The sequence below is a fragment of the Symphalangus syndactylus genome, chromosome 3 (genome assembly GCF_028878055.3).
Source record: "Symphalangus syndactylus isolate Jambi chromosome 3, NHGRI_mSymSyn1-v2.1_pri, whole genome shotgun sequence".
In the NCBI taxonomy this organism is placed as follows: Eukaryota; Metazoa; Chordata; class Mammalia; order Primates; family Hylobatidae; genus Symphalangus; species Symphalangus syndactylus.
Genome location: NC_072425.2, coordinates 27,761,304 through 27,783,489, shown reverse-complemented (window position 1 = coordinate 27,783,489; position 22,186 = coordinate 27,761,304). Strand labels below are relative to the sequence as shown.

The 22,186-nt window shown below is 41.2% G+C and overlaps 1 protein-coding gene across 3 annotated transcripts in view; it reads right to left on the bottom strand.

Annotated features, from left to right (window-relative positions):
- ASTN2 (astrotactin 2) overlaps positions 1-22,186 on the bottom strand; it is a 1,055,774-nt gene that overhangs the window by 837,941 nt on the left and 195,647 nt on the right. For all 3 annotated transcript variants that reach the window (XM_063636815.1, XM_063636816.1, XM_055271311.2), the window contains exon 3: positions 9,252-9,636. In XM_063636815.1, coding sequence (XP_063492885.1) covers positions 9,252-9,636 — 385 coding nt within the window. The remainder of the gene's footprint in view (positions 1-9,251; positions 9,637-22,186) is intronic.

Below are 22,186 nucleotides of genomic sequence, written 5' to 3'. Positions count from 1 at the left end.
CATCTACTGTATCACTCTACTTTCTTCCTGAGTTTCTAGGACTGAAAAAAGAAAAACCACAAAAAACTACTTTTTAAAAAGTCCCCCGACTTTTTCTGTTTGTCCACTGAGCATCAAGGAAAGATGGGCCTCAGAGGAGAATCTTAGGAGTAGAAAAGAAGAATGCAGAACCCAGAGCTCCAGGGAAGGGGCCAAACTAAAAAATGAGAGTTCCTCTAGGCTCTCAAAAGTAGTAGTCAGTGTCTGAACCGGGATCTCCAGCCCAAAGCTTTCACCCATTATCATCATCAGCCTCACAAGGAATGAAGAGATGAAGAACTGTGCCTTTGTTGCATTCATCTAAAGGAAAATAGCTAAATTCCATCTGTAAAAAGCTGCAACCATAGACAATAATGGCAAATGTAAACACATCCTGTGCTTATGTCCAAATAATCAATTGTCCCCAAACAAAACAAAGGAAATGGGTCTTTGCAACAACATATGTGAAAAGGAGCAAGAGGTGTTAGTCATCAAAAAGTCCAACATGAAGGGAGTGATGTCAGCAAGATGGATGATTAGAGACACCTGGCATTTACATTCCAACAAGAAAGGACCGAGGCAATGAATAAAAAGCTAGGATTTGACCAGAGTGTCGTCGAAGGCAGAGCACTAAAATGCAGCAGAAGAGTGGAGAAGCATCTGTGGTGACAGGAAGTCCAGGAGGGCAATGTGGAGGCACTCAGCCTCTGAAGCACCATCTCCCTGGCCTGGATTAGATTTGCCTAGAGTCAGGAGAAACTTCTCACCGTGGGGAAAAGATAAGCAGAAGATCTCTATCCGCCCCCATTGCTACCACAAACACCTACAGTCCTTACTACAGGAGAATTCCACAGTCCTTACAAGCCCTGAGCCCAGTTTAAAGAGCCACCAAGAATTTATACAGCTGCACTGTCCTGGATTAGAAGCATAGCATGTGTACTTCTCACTTCCACCCACCATGTGAGCCAAGCTGCTGCAGCACAGTACACACCTCAGGAGTGTGTCCTGCTTTGGGGGCAATAGCCATGGCACCTCTCCAGAAACGGGGCTCCATCTTCATTACCCCAAGCCCACAGGGGTGGCTGAATGTCACAGCCCAGCTTTACAGAGCTTGGGCCTAAAACTGGCTGTGACTTCTGTCCTACAGAGCAGAGAAACCAACCCCCACTACCCTACTTCCAGCCAGAGAAACAGTATAACGGTCCCACCCACAGCTTTCTTGCCTTGAGCCAGACAAACCACTGCTCACCCACCCTCAAGTGGGAGAAGCCTCTGAGCCTCCAAGCAGCTGATACAACTCCAGGCCAGCAGAATGGCTGCATGCCCATGCATAGGACCTGAGAAACGGCTCCAGAGTGCCCCCACCTACTACAGATATACCCCTAGCCCGCCTAATAGTTCTGTGCCCCCTAAAAGAGCCTGAGAAACTGCCCCACAGGACACCCCTGGTGGGCATACCACCAGAACAGCCAAGTAGCCAAGAGCCCATGTCCTGAACCTGAACAGCCCCAGGAGCCACTCCTTGTGGACATTCCCTAGGCTGGCCAAGCAGCTGCGCACCTACATATCAGGCCTGAAACAGCCCTGCAGGCTGCTCCTGGTGGGCACACACCTGAGCCAGCCAAGCAGCCTTGTAGTTATATCCCAGACCTGAGAAACAGCCCCTTGGGCAGACATGCCCAGAGGTTGGACGAGCAGCTATATGGCCATGTCTCAGGTCCAAAAGAGTCCTGTGGGCCACCACCCACAAAAATGCCCCAAACCACCCAAGCAACTGTGCAGTTATGTCATGGGCCTGAGAGACAGCCCTGTACCCACCCATTGTAGCCATGCCCACCCAGGCTGGTCAGGCCACTGCATGCCCATGTCTCAAGCTGGAGAAATGGCCCTGTGGGTTGTCCCCATCAGACACACTTTCAGGCCAGCCAAGCAGCCATACACCCACATAGCAGGCCTAAGAAACAGTTTCAAAGGCAGCTCCTGGCAGATACACACCCAGACCAACTGAGCAAACTTATGCTCATGTTCCAGGCCTAAGAAACATCCCTATGGACTGCCTCTGGTAGAAATATCCCCAGGCCAGCTGAAAAGCTATACTCCCGTATTCTGAGCCTGAGAAACATCCCTTTGACCAGCTCCTGGCAGGCACACCCCCACGCCAGCTGAGTAACCACATGCCCTTGCTGCTGGCCAGAGGAACAGCCCCATGGCCCCAATATCAGAAAACCAGACCCCAAGCTGGTTGACCCACTGTGTGCATGAACAACCCCCTGATCTGAGAAATAGCCCAGTGAGCCCAGTCCTGGCAAAGCTGCACCACCATCACCACAAACTCTCTCAGCCTAGGCCACTGAGTAACTTACAAATGTCACTAATGGAAAATCGTAGACAATTTAACTACATAGAAACTATAGTATTGTATCTAACTAAAATCCAGGATAACACACCACACCAAACTGACACCTCAAGACCAAGTTATACAAATAAGTCTTTTCCTATGAAATGTACTCAATAAAATTAGAAGTAATAATTTTTCTACCACATGCTTAGAAATCAACATAGGGACACATCAAACATGAAAAATCAAGGAAACATGTCACTGTAAAAGGAAAATAATAATTTTCTAGTAGTAGACCCTGATCATAATAACATATATGAACTGCCAAAAAAATTAAATAATTTTAAATAAACTCAGTGAGATATAAGAGAAGAAAGATAGTCAATTTAACCATATCAAGAAAATGATTCATGATTTACATGATACATTCAACAAAGAGATACCATAAAAAAGAAACAAACAGGAACCAAGAGCTAAAGAATTCAATGAAGAAAGTAAACATATGAATCAAGAGCTTCGACAACAGACTAGGGCAAACAGAAAAACAAATCTAAACTTGAAGACAGATATTTTGAAATAACACAAGCAGTGAAAAACAAAAGAAAAGAAAGAATAAATAATACAAAGAAAAAAGAAAGCCTCGAGTAAGTGAAAAATATTCATATTAGGGGTGTTTCAGAAGAAAAAGTGAAGGGAAAAGGTGATGAAAATATATTTAATGAAATAATAGCAAAAAAAATTCCAAGGTCTTGGGAGAGAGATGGACATCAAGGTCCAGGAAACCAAATAGGTTAAACCCAAACAGATCTTCTTCAAGGCATCTTACAGTCAAGTTGTTGAAAGTCAATGACAAAAATAAACAAAATCAGCAAGAGAAAAAAGTCAGGTCATATATAAGGGAATTTTCATTAAAGTAACACTAGATTTCTCAGCCAGGAGAGAATGAGATGATATATTCCAAGCACTGCAAGGAAATAACTGTAGTCAGGAATACTATACCTAGCAAAGTTATCCTTCAGAAATGAAGAAGAAATAAAATCTGTTACAGGCATGTGAAAACTAATGGAATTCATCAGCACTAGGCTGGCTTTACAAGAAATGCTTAGTGAAGTCTTACAACTGGAAGTGAAAAGATAACAACTATGATCATGAAAATATGCAAAACTATAAAACTCACTGGTAGAGCCAATATATTTTTTGAAAGAGAAAGGAATCAAACCTTATCACTACAGAAAACCAACCAATTGCAAAAATAATAAGAGAGGAAGTAAGAAACAAAAAATACACCAACCAGAAAACACTCAGTGAAACACCGATTAGTTTCCACCTATCAACAATAACAATTATTATAAATGAACTGAATTCCCCATTAAGAATATATAAACAGGACAAATAGATGACAAATAAGACAAAACTATATACTGCCTATTAAGAAATTCACTTTTCCTGTAAAGACAAACACAGAATGAAAGTGAAGGAATGGAAAAATATATTCAATGCAAATGTAAGCCGAAAGCGAGAACAAGTAGCTGGAATTATGTCAGACTAAACAGACTTCAACTCAATGCTGTAAAAAGAGACAATGAAAGACATTATATGATAATAAAGAGATCAATACAGCAAGAGAATATAACAATTGTAAATATATTTACACTAAACACCAGAACATCCTGATACATAAAGTAAATATTACTAGATCTAAAGGGAGAGATAAACTCCAATACAATAATAATTGGGAACTTCAACATTTTATTCTCAGTATTGGACAGATCATCTAGACAGAAAGTCAACAAAGAAAGATCATATTTAAACTTCACTATAGACCAAATGGATGTGATAGATAATTACAGAATATTTCACCCAGCAGCTGCAAAGGGCAGATTCTTTTCATCAGCACGTGGGACATTCTCCACGATTAGCCATATGTTAGAGCACAAAACAAACCTCAGAAAATTTTAAAACACTGAAATTGTATCAAATATCTTATCTGACCACAGTGGAATAAAACTAGATATCAATGACAACAGGAATATTCATAATTATACAAATACAAGGAGATTAAATAAGATGCTCCTGATTGACCAATGAGTGAAGGAAGAAATTAAGAATAAAATTTGGGCCAGGTGCGGTGGCTCACGCCTGTAATCCCAGCACTTTGGGAGGCCGAGGCAGGCAGATCACAAGGTCAGGAGATCGAGACCATCCTGGCTAACACGTGAAACCCTGTCTCTACTAAAAAATACAAAAAATTAGCTGGGCGAGGTGGCGGGCGCCTGTAGTCCCAGCTACTCGGGAGGCTGAGGCAGGAGAATGGCATGAACCCTGGGGGGGCGGAGCCTGCAGTGAGCCGAGATTGCGCCACTGCACTCCAGCCTGGGCGACAGCAAGAATCTGTCTCAAAAAAAAAAGAAAAAAAAAAAAAGAATAAAATTTGAAAATTCCTTGAAACAAATGAAAACAGAAACACAGCTTACCAAAATCCACGGAACACAGCAAAAGCAGTATTAAGAGGCAAATTTATAGTAATAAATGCCTATATCAAAGAACTAGAAAGATTTCAAATCAATAACCTATTAATGCACCTCAAGGATATAGGAAAGCAAGAAGAAATCAAACCCCAAATTAGTATAATGAAAGAAATAGATCAGAGCAAAAATAAGCAAAAAGACTAAAAGGAATAAAAGATCAATAAAACACAAAGTTGTTTATTAAAAGATAAACAAAATTGACATACTAATAGCTAGACAAACTAAGATTAAAAGAGAGAACACTCATATAAATAAAATCGGAAATGAAAAGGGAGACATCACAATGGATATCACAGAAAAACAAAATGATACAAGTAAATACAAAGTCAAAGCCTATTACGAAGAGCTATAGGTCAATAAATTTGAAAACACAGGAAATGGATAAATTTCTGGACACACAGAACTCAACAAAATTGAACCACGAAGAAATGGAAAACCTTAACAGACCAAAACAAGTAATGAGATTGAGTCAATAATAAAAAGCCTTCCAACAAAGAAAAGTACAGGACCAGATGGCTTCACCACTGAATTCTACTGAAGGTAAAAAGAAGAATTAATAACAATTCTCCCAAAACTATTTCGAAACATTGAAGCAGAGGGAATTCTTTCTAATTCATTCTACAAGACATGAATCACCCTGATACTAAAACCAAACAAGGACACACACACACAAAGAAAACTACAGGCCAATATCCTGATGAAAATATATGCAAAAATCCTCCAAGTACTAGCAAGCTGAATCCAGCATGTCAAAAATATAATATACCATGATCAAGTGGTATTTATCCCAGGCATCCAAGGATAGTTTAACATATGCAAATCAATAAACATATTTCACATCAATAGAATGAAGGACAATCAATAGAATGATGGACAAAAACCATATGATCATCTCAAAGCAAAAAAAAAAAACAGCTTTTGAAATTTTAAATATCTCCTCGTGATAAAAACTCTTAATAAATTAGTTACAGAAGGAAAATACATCAACATAATAAAGGCCATATATGACAAATCCACAGCGAACATCTTACCAAACAAGACAAAATTGTCCACTCTAATCATTCTTGTCAAACACAATACTAGAATTCCTAGCCAGAGCAGTTAGGCAACAGAAAGAAATGACAAACATCCAAACTGGAAAGGAGGAAGTCAAATTCTCTTATCTTATTCCCAGAAAAACCTAAAGAGTCTACCAAAATGTCTTAGAAATGTGATATGGTTTGGCTCTGTGTCTTCAACCAAATCTCATGTTGAATTATAATCCCCAACGTTGGGGGAGGGAACTGGTGGTGGGAGGTGACTGCGTCATGGGGGTGGATTTCCCCTTTGCTGTTATTGGAATAGTGAGTGAGTTCTCACGAGATCTATTTGTTTAAAAGTGTTTAGCACTTCTCCCATTGCTCTCTCTCTCCTGCTGTGCCATGTGAAGAAGGTGCTTGCTTCCCTGTCGCTCTTTTGCCATGACTGTAAGTTTCCTGAGGCCTCCTCAACCATGCCTCCTGTATAGCTGTGGAATTGTGAGTCAATTAAACCTCTTTTCTTTATAAATTACCCAGTCTCAGGTAGTTCTTTATAGCAGTGTGAGAACAGACTAATAACTAACTGATAAAAGAATTCAGTAAAGTTGTAGGATGCAAAATCAACATATAAAAATTAGAAGCACTTCTATACATAAACAAACTAGCTGAAAAAGAAAACAAGAAGGAAATCCCATCTACAACAGCTGTAAAACAATACAATAAAATACATAGAAATCAGTGTAACCAAAGAGGTAAAAGATCTTTACAAGAAAAAGTATAAAACACTGATGAAAGAAATTGAAGAGTATACAAAAAAATGAAAAGACCTCCCATGCTCATGTGTCAGAAATAATATTGTTAAAATGAAAATACAATGCAAAGAAATCTGCAGGTTCAATGCAATTCCTATAAAAATACCAATGATATTCTTCACAGAAAAAAAAAATTGTACAGAACCGCAGAATATCCCAAATAACCAAAGCAATCTTGAGAAAAAAAATAACAAAATTGGAAGCATCACACTTTATATACTACAAAGCTGTAGTAACCAAAGCAGTATGGTACTGGCATAAAAACAGACACATAGATGAATGTAACAGAATAGAGAACCCAGAAATTTATTTACAGTCTACTGACTTTTTACAAAGGTGCCAAGAACACTTAGTAGAGAAATGGCAGTCTCTCCAGTAAATAATGATGAGAAAACTGAATGTGCATATGCAGAAGAATGAAACTAGATGCCACTTTCACCCAATAAAAAATTAATTTACAATGAATCAAAGACCTAAATGTAAGACCTGAAATGATAAACATATTAGAAAAAAACATAGGGGAAACACTACAAAACATTGGTCTGAAAAAAAGATTTTGTAAATAAGACCTTAAAAGCACAGGCAAAAAAAAAAAAAAAAAAAAGCAAAAGTAGACAAGATTATATGTCAAACTAAAAAGCTTCTGCACACTAAAGAAAACAACAGAGTGAAAAGACAACCTATAGAATGGGAGAAAATATTCATAAAATACTTATCCAATAGGGAATTAATATCCAGAATATACAAGAGACTCAAACATTCCAACAGCAAAAACAAAAAACCCTCCAATCTAATTAAAAAATGGACAAATGGTTCTGAATCGAAATTTCTCAAAAGACATACAAGTGACCAACAAATATATGAAAACATGCTCCTCATTAGTAATTATCAGGTAAATACAAATCAAAAACCACAATGAGGTATAATCTTGTCTCAGTTAGAATGGCTACTATAAAAAAGTCAAAAATAACGAATGCTGGTGAGAATGTGGAGAAAAGAAAACTCTTATACACTGTTCATGGGAATGTAAACTAGTACAGTCACTATACAGAACAGTTTGAAAGTTCCTCTAAAAACTACAAAAAGAACTACCATATATCTAGCAATCCCATGACTTGGTATTTATCCAAGTTAAAGGAAATCAGCTTATTGAAGAGACATCTGCACCTGCATGCTTACTGCAGGATTATCCACAATAGTCAAGATATGGAATCAACCTAGGTGTCCAACAACAGATGATTAGATAAAGAAAAGGTAGTATATATACACAATGGAATACATTTCAGCCATAAATAAGAATGAAATCCTTTCATTCATGGCGACCCGGATGGAACTGGAGAACATTATATTAAGCAAAATAAGACAGGAATAGAAAGTTAAATGCCACACGTTCTTACTCATATGTGGAAGCTGAAAATAATTGATCTCATAGAAGTAAAAAATGCTTGAGGCTACTAGTAGGATACAGAGGATATTAGAAGCTGGGAAAGGTAGGAGGGAGAGAGGAATAGGGAGAAATTTATTAAAGGAAATAAAATTACAGCTAGATAGGTGTAATAATTTCTAGTGCCCTATACCACTTAAAGATTACTTATTAATGTAATACATAATTTTGAATAACTAAGAGCATATTGAACATTCCCAATGCAAAGAAATGATCAATGTTTAAGATGATTGATATACTAATTACCCTGATCTGATCACCATATATCATATGGATCAAAATATCACTATGTAATCCATAAATATGTACGAACATTATGTGTCAATATAAAAAACATAAAAGAAGTCTAATATGAGCCAGCAATAACTGTAACAAACAAATGGGATCTCAAGCTGCATCAACAGAAGCATAACAGTTGGCAAGAAAGAGGCAAAAATCCCATTTTTCTCAGCCCCGGATCATTCCTGCCTTGATGAAGAACAGTGTCAGTTTGGGTGTTATGGCCCACGATGTGAAAAATTTGAATTTCTATCTAGATGGCAGTGACCAGGAAGGTGAAATGTCTGAAAAATGCTTTATATGAGACTATTTAGAGAAACTGGGATGTTTAGATTGTTTAAAATGTACAGGCTCTTTTATTTTTGTTGTCAAATTTCCCAAGAGCTGCCTCGGAAAAAGAATATCACATCACTTTCCTTTTAGACATGGAGGACCATGAACACAGATTTCAAGTTGGTATAAGAAGAAACCCTCTAATAGTAATGGTGTGAAAATGAGGTGGCCTCTTTTCTGAGTAGTGAGAAAGCTGCCAAAGGAGGCAATCAAGAGATACTGGAAAGATGTTGGACTGCATAGCCTCTGAGGCTCCTCACAACTCCAATTCTGGGAGTACTGATACTGTTTTATTCTCTGATCACTACTGAAGAATCAGAGAAGACAAACTTGATAACCCAACAGAAATCCAAAGCCATAAATCCAAAGTGGCTTATCCCAGAAAACACTGCCTGTAGTCCCCAACTGACTAGCTTCTGCACCTCTTCCCATCTTTTCAAAATGCCCCCTGGAAAATGGGCTGTGACATGGAGGACTCACCTTTCTTCTCAAAGTCCACCTTCTCTTCCCCTGGACGTCCCAGACTGTCTAGAGTGTGGGTCACTTGGCTGCCAAACTCGTCCTCGCGGGAGACATGGTTGGCACGCCTAGGTGGCTCCTCGTCTTCCTCACAGTCATAGTCATCCAGGATGGGAGTCTCCCGGATGGGCACGCCGATGACGGAATTGTGGGTTTGCAGCCGGGAGGAACGGAAGCTCTCCCGTGCCTGGGGACCCAGCAGCACAGATGGGATGTAGTGGATCTCATGAGTGGCTTCTGTGCTTGCGCTCTTCTGGGGGATGCGGCGACGCTTCTGCCAACGTCGCTGGGCGTACAGCGCCACGGTGAACACCAGCAGCAGCAGCAGCAGCGCAATGAGGCCACCCTGGAGCAGGAAGGAAGGACACACAAATGGGCCACTGTTCTTTGGACTCGAAGAACAGTGGATTTTCCTGTCCACTGCACTCTGCCAGGATCCCTGGGTTTGGCTCATAGAGCCTCGGGAATCACCAGCCATGGTTCTTAAGCTAGAGAGACACTGTTTCAAACCTGGCTTTTTCACCAACAAACTGTGTGACCCTGGGCAAACTTCTTGACTTCTTTGAGCCTTGCTTTCCATAGGTATAAAGGATGAGTACGAATCCCTGCTCTTCCTTCTTCACAAGGTTGCCATAGGAAGCAAATCAGATGGATAACGATCATGTCAGAGCAATACAGACAGCTCAGCGACAGGAAGGGTCAGGGCTGCGGCTTCACACAGGTGAATGTCTGAATCCAGACTCCACCTCCCACGAGCTGAGCATCCCGGGGACAGTTGCCTATGCTCCCCCAGCCTTGCTTCCTCATCTCTAGAATGAGTTAATTGAAAGCTCAAGACAGTAGTAGACTGTCTTACATCTTGGTGCAAATATAAGATAGCATTATTAAATCAAACATAATTTCTGCATAGTCTGTATTTTCTTCATTTTTCAGAAACACTAGTCTTTAAATTTCTGAATTTCTATAAGGGAACTGGGACAAAGTAGGTCCTTAACAAATATTTGGTAAATGAGTGAATGAAAATGTACCTTTCTAGGGCTCCTTTAATTAGAATTTCAAGGTCAACTGATATATATATATATATATATACACATTTTTTTCTTTGATACACTCAGCTCCTAAATATTTGAGTCTGCATATCATACATTAATTTGAAATAAGCTAATGTGTTAATGCACATATCTTACATGATTCATGAAATACTCTGGTCTGTAAGATCCTTCAGGGCAGAGGTATTTTCAAAACACGTCTGTAATCCCCATAACACCTGTCATGAGCTTGAAGTGGAGGGTTTGCATTCTCCAGGCCTCCCCTCAATTGTTCTGTGCCAGAAACCTCTCCTCTAATGGGTAGACCCTCATCACTTCTCTTGCTTTTCTTCACTTTATACTCTGCTTCATGTTTGGGAGATTGGAAGACACTTTGCTGAATGCCTGTTCTGTAATCCCTAGAGTCAGGAGGAATCACCCTTGTTGTATACAGGGTAGAGAGAGGCTTCAAAAAATCAAGAGACCCAGAAACTCAGACAGCAAGTGGCAGAGTAATATCTGAGCCTTACTTTTTGTGTGTTTATTTTGTTTGTTTTTGCTTTTTAACTCTAGAGCCTATATTCTTTCAATCCACCTGTGTGGCTGATGGCTTCTCCTTGGCTATGATCTCATTGAAGGCAAGGACAAATTCTGACAACTATCTGTACAGCATCTAACAAAGATGACAGATGTTAGCTGTGAATACATTATCTTGGGGGCAAAGGTGGCTGCTGTTAAACACACCTGTTTAGACCAAGAAGAACACTGTTTGCTGAAATGGGTCAGCCATCCTGCTGACCATATTTGATACTAGAAAACTGGCATGTTCTATTTGCAAGACCCTCAGCTCACTAGGCTGAGATTCAGCACCTCCACAGAGGTAGAGGGCCTGGGTGGATAAGAGGACTAAGAGGTGGTGGCCAGGTATGCAGGTGTGGCTGATAGCTCTGGAGCAGGGGCCCAAGCCCTGCCTTGAGTTCAGCAGTGAGCTACTTTGGTTTCCCCAAGAAAGTTTCTCTGGATGTCATAACATAAAAACAAATGCACAAATCAAACAAAGCTATAAGTATGCGTATTTATGTGTGTATTTGTGTGTGTATAGAATCTATTAAATGTGTGTAAATGCATGTGTATACCAGAGGTGATTATGTATATGTCACCTTAAAAAACAACAATGAATCTTTTTTTCCTCTACAGAACATATAATAGTGATTTTTCTGTGTCACAAAATTATGTGTGACATGATATTATTTGTCCGGGATTTTTTTGTGTTTCAGAAATAAGAAAAGAAAGAGAGGGAGGGAGTGAGGAAGAGTGAAGAGGAGAGAGGTGATAGAGAGGGAGAGTGAAGAGAGAAAAGGGCTGAGGGCAACACTAATCCTTGATAAACACAAGGGCTGACCCTCTCCTTAACACCTTTACTGAATGTTATTTTATTTAATCTTCAAGACAAGACTATGTGACAAGACTATGTGACAGAAATTAGTTTATGCTGTATAGATGAGGAAAAGGTGATTCAGAGAAGTAAGTAACTAGCTTGAAGTCACACAGTCAGGATTTAATTCCAGGTCCAGCTGGATTCAAAGGGCCAGGAAGTGGTGGAGCTGTGACTGGGCCCCAGCTCTCCATTTCACTGCCCTTGGTTACTGAACAGCAATCCTCACTGACTAAAGGGAGGGAAGGGGAGGAGGAGGAAAGATGGTGAGGGTGCATGAAAATGGAAAAGGAAGGTATTATTTTCAAATTCAGCCTCCAGATGTGCAATGGGCACATCTTCTCTTCAGAGAAGCTTTTCATTCTGGCCCATTGATGCCCCTGGGGGAATCTCCTTGCCTGACCATGCCCTCTGTCTTCTCACCTTTGGGCATTTCATTCAGTAAGAGGATAAGGTGGTTCCTGGGCCTTCATTCCTCATCCTACTCAGTATATCCCGATTATGGTTGTTGGACTCTGTGGTCAGATCCCAGGACCAATACTGACCTAGGAAAGATGAGGCCTAACCAACCCATCCACCTGCAACTACTAATGCTCCTTCCTTCCTTCCTTGTAACCTTTGCCTTGAGAGCCTTCCAGCAGTAAATGGCTAAGTGTTGGCATCAGACTGACATGATTTTATCCAGGTTATACTGCTTAGACACTGTGTGACCTTGACTAGGTCATTTTATCTTTCTAGATCCTTGGCTTTCTCATGGGTTAAACAAGGACAAGAGTCATAATACCACCTCATTGGGTCATGAAGGCTAAATAAGATGCTTGTTTGGGGTGCTTAATATAGTGTAGGGGCACATAGTATCATAGGTTGTTAGCTATTGTTACTGTCAACAGAATTCAGCAAGTACACATTTCTGTGTTGAATGAATGAATGAATGAATGACTTGACTTTCTGGCCCTATATACCTATTCTGCCCAACTTGCCTTGGATCCCCAAATGCTTCTCAATCTAGACCAAATGTTTGATATGTGCTCTTTCATTCACCTTTACACCTGTCATCATCCTACATTAAGCTGGAAACTCAGGCACAGAGACAAAAGGTCATTTACTCAAGATAGTGCAGCTGAGATTCAAACTAGCTCCAGCACGACTTTAAAACTGTGCTTGGAGTGGAGAAGGCACAGGAGCAAAAGTCTACTTAGCCCCTGCTCAGTCTCACTTCTGCCTTATCAAGTTACCTACACAATTTCAGGCACAGATTTCTCAACATAGGAAACTTCCAGAAGGACGTGGCAGAGGTACCCCCTGGTTTGGGAGGCATTGAGCTTGAGGTTCCCTTTAGTTTATTGACCCATTGATTCTTTAGCCCTTGATCTTGCCATTTGATAGGAGCCCAAGCCAGTGGCTATGGCTATCCCATTAGGGCACAGGTTCATTGTCCTCACTCCCCAGCCTGCCCTGAACTCAGCTTCCATCACCTCCAACTGAGTCACTGACTACATGGTTTCCATTACAGATTCAAGTTTTATTGCAAGAACTTGGTCAAAGCAGGATTCCTGTATTCTGGGGCTCATTGTGCCACTGACTACTGAAACAGACATCCCAGGCTGGGCTTCTAAAGAACTCAGGAGGCATCATCTAAGACATGTTAGCAGCTTAGGTAACGTTGCAAGCACCAATCTGACAAGCTATCCCTCCCTAGACCCTGAAAAGGTAGTGGAATACATAAAATGGGACACAGTCTCAGAGCATGTGGGAAAAAGGTTCTAAATTCAAGTTTATTTACTGTCTGACCTTGGCTTGCTCCTATGGACCTTCAGTTTATTAATCAGTAAATTGGACTCGGCCGATACTTGTAATACTATATTACACAGTTAGAAGTAGCTAAGACTGGGAGTCAGAAACACAAGGTTGGAATCTAATGCTGAACAAATAAGCTGGGCTATCTTGGACATAGAACTTAATTTCTCTGATTAACAATTTTATTATCTATAAAATTGGATCATAGACTTCTTTATTGAGGGAAGTGAGATGTGAGCTAATGGACATGGGATACTTTGCTTAGTGCCTGGCACATGGTAAACCAGTGATAGAAGAAAATCTTCATTCATGTTACCCCCTATAGGCTGCTGTGCAAATCAAATCTGAAAACAGCTGTGATATCCTGTAAAAACTGAAGAGTGCTGTGCACAAGCAAAGGAGCTCAAGAGAACAATCTGGCTGCCTCTGTCGTAGTGAGACATCTCACCCAAAGAATGCAGATGAGTGATTCAGAATCAAGAAGGAAGTGTAGACTGTGTCCACCTGCACTGGTCCAGGCTGCTGTCCTGGTCCACACCCATAGAATTACATATTCCCTTCTTTATGGGCTTCCCACACCAGAGGTAAGCAAATAGAAAAGCAGGAGCAATTGATCAGTGCTCAGCAGGGCCAGTGTGTCCAGCCTCTTAATCGACACCAGGAGCAAACACAGGCCCAGTCAGTGGAAAAAAATGCTGCAGGGCAAGAGGGGAGCTGAGGAGGGAGGAAAAAACCTAGGAAGATGGCTGTGAATTTTTAGAAAGCAAGTCAAGAAGAGGCGAAGTCTCCAAGGGTGACAAGCTGAGACCCTGCTGGCCTGAGGGACGACCTGATGCCAAGTCCGATTTGGACCATGCTCACTCCAGGTCAGCCCTGGACAAACAAGGCTGAGGAAGTCACTGCAAGTTCTAGAAATAATAACATCAGTCTATTAGTTAGGGGGTTGCTTCTGTGAGGTTGTAAGCTGGACAGATCTTGGGGTGATTTGTTTTACCATCACCTTACGAGAATTTCAAGAAGCTTTCAGGGAGGAAGTGGAGAAGAGATGTGAGAAAGAAAGTGCACCCCTATCCCTTCTGGAACCTTTCCCATTACAAGTCTCTCTAGGCAGGATCAGCCTGCTTCTCTTGTTCTATTACTGACAGTGAGTCTCAGATTCCCCAGGGGATCAAGACAAGGGTGAGGGTGGGAGGTGTCAAGGGCAGACTGCTCTGATGGGGAAACCAGGTGCCTGGGGGCATATGGGCCAGCATGAGAATCCCTGCTTCTCTCCTTGCTGTTGGCTGTGACAAGTTCATTACATTTTACTTCCTTGGACTGCAATAGGCTCCCTTTAAAATGAGGCTGATAGTTCACAGTGTGAAGAGTTATGCTAAGGATTAAACAAACTTTCAAAGGTCTGGATAAAGGATCTGGCACCACAAAAGTCAACAAATACTAGCATCATTCCTTCAGCTTCCCTATTTGTCTATCACAAACCAAATCCTTTCACCCCAGTCCCCCTTGCTTAAACCCCTCTCCTGGCTTCCTGGGGTCCTTAAAATAATGTCCAGGTTCCCTAGCCTGGTACCCAAAGCCCCTCATGACTGGGTCCCTGCTCATTCCCCAGCTCCCCACGAGCCCCACCTGTCCTATTTGTCCTGGAGTCACCCTGGGCAGTTAGCATCCTCCAAAGTGTGATGCTCCTTCTTCTGCACTCACTATCCCCTCAGCTTGAAGCACCCTCTCACTCACTCCACCTGGAATCTCAGAAAGTGACTTCATTTGGAAATAGGATATTTGCAGAGGTAATTAGTTAAGATGAAGTCATATTGGATTAAAGTGGGCCCTAAATCCAATAACTGGTGTCCTCATAAGAACAGGAGTGGACACACAGGGAAGAAGCTCACATGAAGATGAAGACAGAGATCTGAGTGATGCATCTACAAGCCAAGGAATGCTGATGGTCATCAGCAACCATGAGAAACTGGTAGAAAGGCATGGGACAGATTCTCCCTCAGAGCCTCCAGGAGGAGCAAACCTTGCTGACATCATGATTTTGGACTTCTGGCCTCCTGAACCATGAAAGAATAAATTTCTCATGTTTTAAGCCACTCAGTGTGCAGTAATTTAATATGGAAGCCCCAAGAAACTAAGGCACTGCCCTTGACTTATTGATCTCAGCCCACTCAGCTGTCTAAGCTTGGAGATCACTTTCCCAGGGAACATCTCTGCATTTTCAGGTTGGGGTGAGGCTTTCATGGCTCCAGTCCTCTGGCTGTTGTTATCCAATCATCTGTTTGACCATTTTCCCATTCAAGGTCTTGAGTTGCCATTTACCCCTACCATTTATCCAGCCTTAGTTCCAGTGCTTAGCCCAGGGAAGGTGCTTAATAAACACATCCAAAAGCTGACAATCTTCATCAGACTTTCCAGAGGAATGCAAATGCAAGTCCTTGTTTTAGCTCTGACCCCAGCATCAACAAGGCACCTGATCAAACCTCATATGCCCCTTTGCTGCTTTTACTTTTTCCAATGCCAGTGCCTTCGGCTGGTTTTCTTAGGTACACAACCTCAAAAACAGAAAAATACACAGAGAGATAAAAAGTATAAAGCACTTCAAATCACCCCACCAAGAGAGCCTTCTGAAAAGTCAAACTCAGTACACTGTTTGGCCTGGCCTCATTTTAATCTATTTTTCATGTTAAAATATCGAGGCATGAAAGAATGAACCAGAGAAAGGAAAGAAAGGGATAATATGAAAAATGCTTTATTTGACAATGCGTCATTCGGAAACTGATTATTTCTGTCTCCGGCCTTTTTAATATTCCCTCACTATGGCCAAGCCGCAAGGGGATTTGGTATTCTAAGACTGGATTTATAATACTCTGTTCTGCAGTGATAAGAACATGGGCCTTTAATCCTCAGAGCTGTGAACATGCATATTCTTTCAAGTAATGCCCTTCTCTTCTCGCCACTTGTTTCTGGTCCCTGGCAGTCACGATGCCATGATGGCTGAGAATTGGTGATCCACTGGGCCTTCTCTTGGCCACTTGCCTAATGACAGATCTAGTGGGGAAGGGGGCCCGGGATCCAAGTGATCTGAGATGTCTCCTTTCAGGCCCCAGTCTATGTTTAAGCTGGAAGAATTATTAGAAAATAGTCTAAGTCTTTAGTGTTAGAAAAAAAAAAAAAAAGAAAAAGAAACTGAGACTCAAAGGATGAAAGTGACTTGACCAACATCACAAACCATCCTAAAATAGTTTTGGAGACAGAATATGCAGCCAACACCCTCCAAAGCTGCTAAGGAAACATGTGAATTGTGACAATTTGATCTACAAAATAGCTTCTATAACTTTCCATTTCTCCCTACTCTATGGCTGTCCTATGCCCTAGTTTTCATGGATTTTCATCATGATAATTTTAATACATGCTGAATGATCTTCCAGGCTTTATTCCCCCTTCCCCACTATGCTCAATCCATCTTACTTACCGTAACTAAGGCACACATGGAAACTGATCGCCTCCCTATTGACTAAACTAAGAGTCCTGTAGTTTGACAGTTCAAGTCCTCATCATCTATCTTTGTGGATAACCTTGTCTTGAACATATGCTTTTGAAATACCCTTCTTCAAATGTGTGCTTTGGCCGTCCATGCAACCACCCCTACTAAGCTCTTGCTACAGAGAAGGCATGGTGCTAAGCATCCAACCACAGTGAAACTCTCTGCTCCCAGTAAGCTGTGGAGCAGAGACTAGGGCCTGAAAGGAGACTTGTCAGAGTATCTGGAGCCCGAGCCTCCTTTCCCACTAGCTCTGTCATTAGGTGAGTGGCGAAGAGAAGGCCCAGTGGATCACCAGTTCTCACCATCATGGCACTGTGGCTGCCAGGGACCAAACTCTCACTCCTGAGGTGTTTTTGTAGAAGCCATTTACTTTACCTGGAATGATGCCCTCATTCTTATTCCTCATCCTTATGTCTACACATCCAAATACCACCCATACTTCACTGTTAACTTCAATGCATCTCCTTTATGAACTTCTAGGCTCTTCCCTTCCCCAGGTGCAGCCAGAAGGAATTTCTTTATCCTCTGCACTCCCACAGTGCTTCACCTTAACCCTCACTTAAGGATCTTCAGCATTTCCTACCTTGTATTAGAAATGTTGATGCTCTTTACTTAGCTGACTTACAGGTTAGGTTATTATGCCCAGTATACAGATGAAAAAAAAAAAAATGGAGACTTAGAAGAGAGACTGCTTAAAACCATATAACCAAGTAGAAAATATATATGATAAGATTTTCCACTGGGGGCAATTCCCAATAAACCGTGGGTTCACTATCTCAGAAACTGGGACTGTCTCAAGGGAGCAGCTGGAGAATAAGATAATAATAAAGTTCAGAACGTATTGCAAAAGGCATAAGGATCTAGAGACTTTTAGGCACTGAGGATCTAAAATTTTTTTTATGCCGTAGGGTGGCAAAATCAGCTGTATACCTTGGAAAGATCATAGTGGGCACGATGGGGAGACTGAAAACAGGGATACCATTGAGGTAGATTTTAACAACAGTCTAGGATGGCAGTTCTCAACTGGTGGCAATTTTGCCCCCCAAAAGACATTTGATAATAGAGACATTTTTGGTTGTCACAACCTAGGGGAAAGAGTACTGGCATCTAGTGGACAGAAGCCAGGGAATCTGTAAACATCCCGCATGCACAGGACAGCCACATACAACAAAGAATTAACTGGCCCCAAATGTCAATAGTGCAGGGTTTGAGAATCCCTAGTCTAAGAGAGATGATGAGACCAGAACTAAGAGAGTTAAAGTGGCAGGTCAGCTAACAGGATGGGAAGACTTGTGTCTATTGGTGGGGAAGGGGGTGTCAACAAAGACACTGAAGTCTAGATTCTGTCACTGGATTAGGGAGGAACCTATCTATCTACGTCTTATTTTTTCTTGGGTAATCTTCCAGAAAGTTATACAGGATACCAGCATGTAATCAAATGAAGAGATACATTTACATGTGTGAACAATAAGGGAAGAAAAAGGCACAACAAATAAGAATTTGCATGTATACATGTATGTGATTATGTATGTATTCACATTTTTAAAAATATCCTCACACCTATGTTAATACATCCATAGTTAGCTATATTTACCTATATTTCTTTTTTGCCTCTAGACAGATATAGGGTGACCTATTTAAGAAGTCCCATTATAGAAAATGAAACATATTTCTCTCTTAAAAAAATCATCTACTTACCATATATCTATTAGAGATACTATTTTACTTCCAAAGGTAATGCCAAAGGAATAAAGTAAAACCACATTGGTTCTTTGGAATGCTTTCACCTTCCACCCACTACCCCCCAGCTCAATCTTCCTTAATCGTCTTTAGATCAGATTAGAACAGGGTCAAAATCCTGGGAGAACATACTGAATTCTATAAAAATTTATCAAGGAGAAAGCTAAAGAATGCTTGGAGACACCAGCGTTTTCCCATAAGTTAGACAGACATAGGTTGGTCTATTGACCTTTTTGTTAGTACAGTCATAACTCAAATCTATGTCTGTTTGACTTATATGTCTTCGCATAAGTCACTTGAGTTTCTTCAGTTTTCTCATCTGTGAATTGGGTTACTAACACCTAAGTGGGAGAATCTGTGGAAGATTAAATGAGACTGCAGTGTATAACACAGTTAGCTAATAGCTTGCAAGTAGTGGATCTTTATTATTGATGTAAGATCTTGTTTCCTAAAAACAAAATTTGATACAAAGTAGTGGTGAAACCACTACTTCCCCTCCACTATACAATCAGATATTCTCTATACAGTTTCCCAGCTGCATTCCTTCCACAGGCTCCAAACTGTGATTGTGATCCCTTCCCCTTTTTGGGGTGAGTAGGTGGGATTGGGTGGTTTCTAACAGCCATCCCAGCTCTAATATTCTAGAAAATTAAAAAAGCAAAGGCAAACTGGAAAGTGTTTTGGAAGAGATGAAATACATATATTCTTATGACATCTTGCCTGGTATTACAGGTGTAAATGCATATATTAAACCAGTTAACCATGCTGTATCCTTCACACCATTTAACACTTCTGTGCTTTTGCTCATGCTGCCTCTATCTGAAATACCCTTCCCTCACTTCTTTGTCAAGTCCTTTAAGCCTCAGCTCATGGGTCATGAGTTCTCTGAAACCTGCTTTTTCTGACTGGATTAAGTACCACCTGTTAGGTCTTGCAGTGACTCATGCTTTTGTCCGCCAAAGCATGCAGCAGATTGCATCATAGTTTGACCCCCTCCCATCACCCTAATGCCCATTGAGGGTGTTCTTAATCATCTCTGTTTTCCCAGGATCCAGCTCAATGTCTGACACTGAGTAGCCCTCATTATGTATTTATTGTATTTCTACACTGAGAGGCAATGAAAGGAAGGGCAGGGTTTTATTTATTTCTGGTTGAATTTGAATGGTACACAGCACATAGTAGTAGATCTTCAATTACTTGTTGAAAGAAAGAATGAATAAATCCATCATAAATGCCTCTCTAAGGGCAGGTGACCAAAATACACCTACATCTGTCTGGCAGTCCTCCATCTGTCTGTAAGAGAAGGCTGAAGGTAATTTGCATGAGCCATTTAACACAAGTCAGCATCCCACTACATGTCCTCAGATGGCCTCTCAAGCTCTGTCACAAATCCCACTCTGAAGGACGGGTGAATGGAGAAGGTAGGGGAAAACATCTTTAGGAGGACTGAGTTTCTTCCCACTCTTTGAGTTATGAAAATATACAGATGGGCCAGGCACGGTGGCTCACGCCTGTAATCCCAGCACTTTGGGAGGCCGAGGTGGGTGGATCACGAGGTTAGGAGTTCAAGACCAGCCTGGCCAAGCTGTATATATATACACTCAGATGAACCCAAGTGGCCAGAGAGGAGCTTTGCCCTCATTCATTGATTTACTTATTCCCCAGGGTAAGGTCATACCTGGAAGCAGGCAGACTTAAGTTCCCATTTTTACTCTGCCACCCACCAGTAATGGGACCTTGGGACGTTCTCTCTGTGATGCTCAGTTTTCACAGCTCTAATACAGAAATAATACCATTCACCAAAAAGGCTGTTGTGAAGATTGGATAAGGTGATATGTGTAAAATATGTCACACAGCCCTTGACCTGCATAAAACATTCAATATGTGGTAGTCATTGGCTTAACTCTTACTACTATTATTGTAATTTTCTGACCCTGTACCAAACCTTCTGCCTCGATTTAGAAATACACGGGTATGCCCTTGAAGAACTCACAGTTGGTTTGTGGAAATAGCTAAGTAAGCAGGTAGTTATCACAATGCATAGTTCAGCAAGCTCCATGTAAGAGGGAAACATGGTAAGGGGCAAAGAGTTTCTCACAGCTTCCAAGTGAAAAACGTAGAGAAAGCGAGGATAAAAAAGATTTTTCTTGCAATTCCAATTACAATCAAGTTCAAAGGTGTGAAGAACATGCCCATCCAATCAAGTACACTCATACCCAAAATGTGACAGAAGACTGGATAATCAGCTAAACTGTGTAGTGGTTAATGGTGCAGGCTCTGGAATTGATGGCCTTGGGTTTGAGTGCCTGTGCTGTCATTTACCACCTATGGAGCCTTGGATAGGCTACTAAATTTCTCTGATCCTCATCTTTCTCATCTTAATGAGACTAATATTTCATCACTGAAATAGACTATTGTGAAAATTAAACAAGTGAATGCAAAAAGGAATCCAACACAGTGTCTAGAATACTATAATGCTCAACAAAAGATGATTTAAGAAATTCTGGCAGAGGAAAAACATACTGAGAAAGAAACCAGGAAACTTAAGTCCCAGTCCTTACCTTACCCCCTTATAAAGTAAAAGAAGTTTGCAGAAAGCTCACAGGTCCTCATAAAGAGGGTTTTTTGGTTTGCTTGTTTGTTTGTTTTTTAACAGGGTGGCCATAGCAAGCAAATGAACTAGGCATTTCTAACTTCATTAACAGATGACAAAAGTGAGCCTTTCAAGAGGGGTTTTGCCCTTCAGGGCTGAAAAGTCAGTGACAGGACACACATTTGGCTCCAGAATCCTAAGTTTGTCTACTGCATGCTGCTACAATCATCTTGAAACGTTCAGTGTGTCTGGAGAGTCGGCAGATTGAAGAGCCTGCATCCTTTGCTCAGTACATTATTCCCTGGGAATGTGTTGCAGATTCACAGGGCTGATGTGAGATCCCTAATATTATGCCAACCTTAAAATACTATGCCAAAAGCAAAGCCTTCTGAGGTCAGAAGTAGGGAAAAGAGAGGAGGATGGAGGACAGTGAGCGCCTGGTCAATACTAATATATGAAAAATAAGTTTCATATGGGGAGGGAGCTTCTGAAGGGAGCTGGCAGCATAGTGGGTCTGATGCTGGCTTCTTTAGAAATCACGGGTGGGGGTTAGGGGAGTTCTTTAGAAATCACGGGTGGGGGTTAGGGGAGTTCTTTAGAAATCATGGGTGGGGGTTAGGGGAGTTGGTGTGGGTAAGGGTCATGGTCAGGGATTGCTGGTCTATCACCAAGACAGAGTCACGTTGGTGAAGGCTTTTCCCTTTGCACCTGCTCTACCACAGTGCCCTTCACCTTTGTCTCCATCACCAGATCTCTATT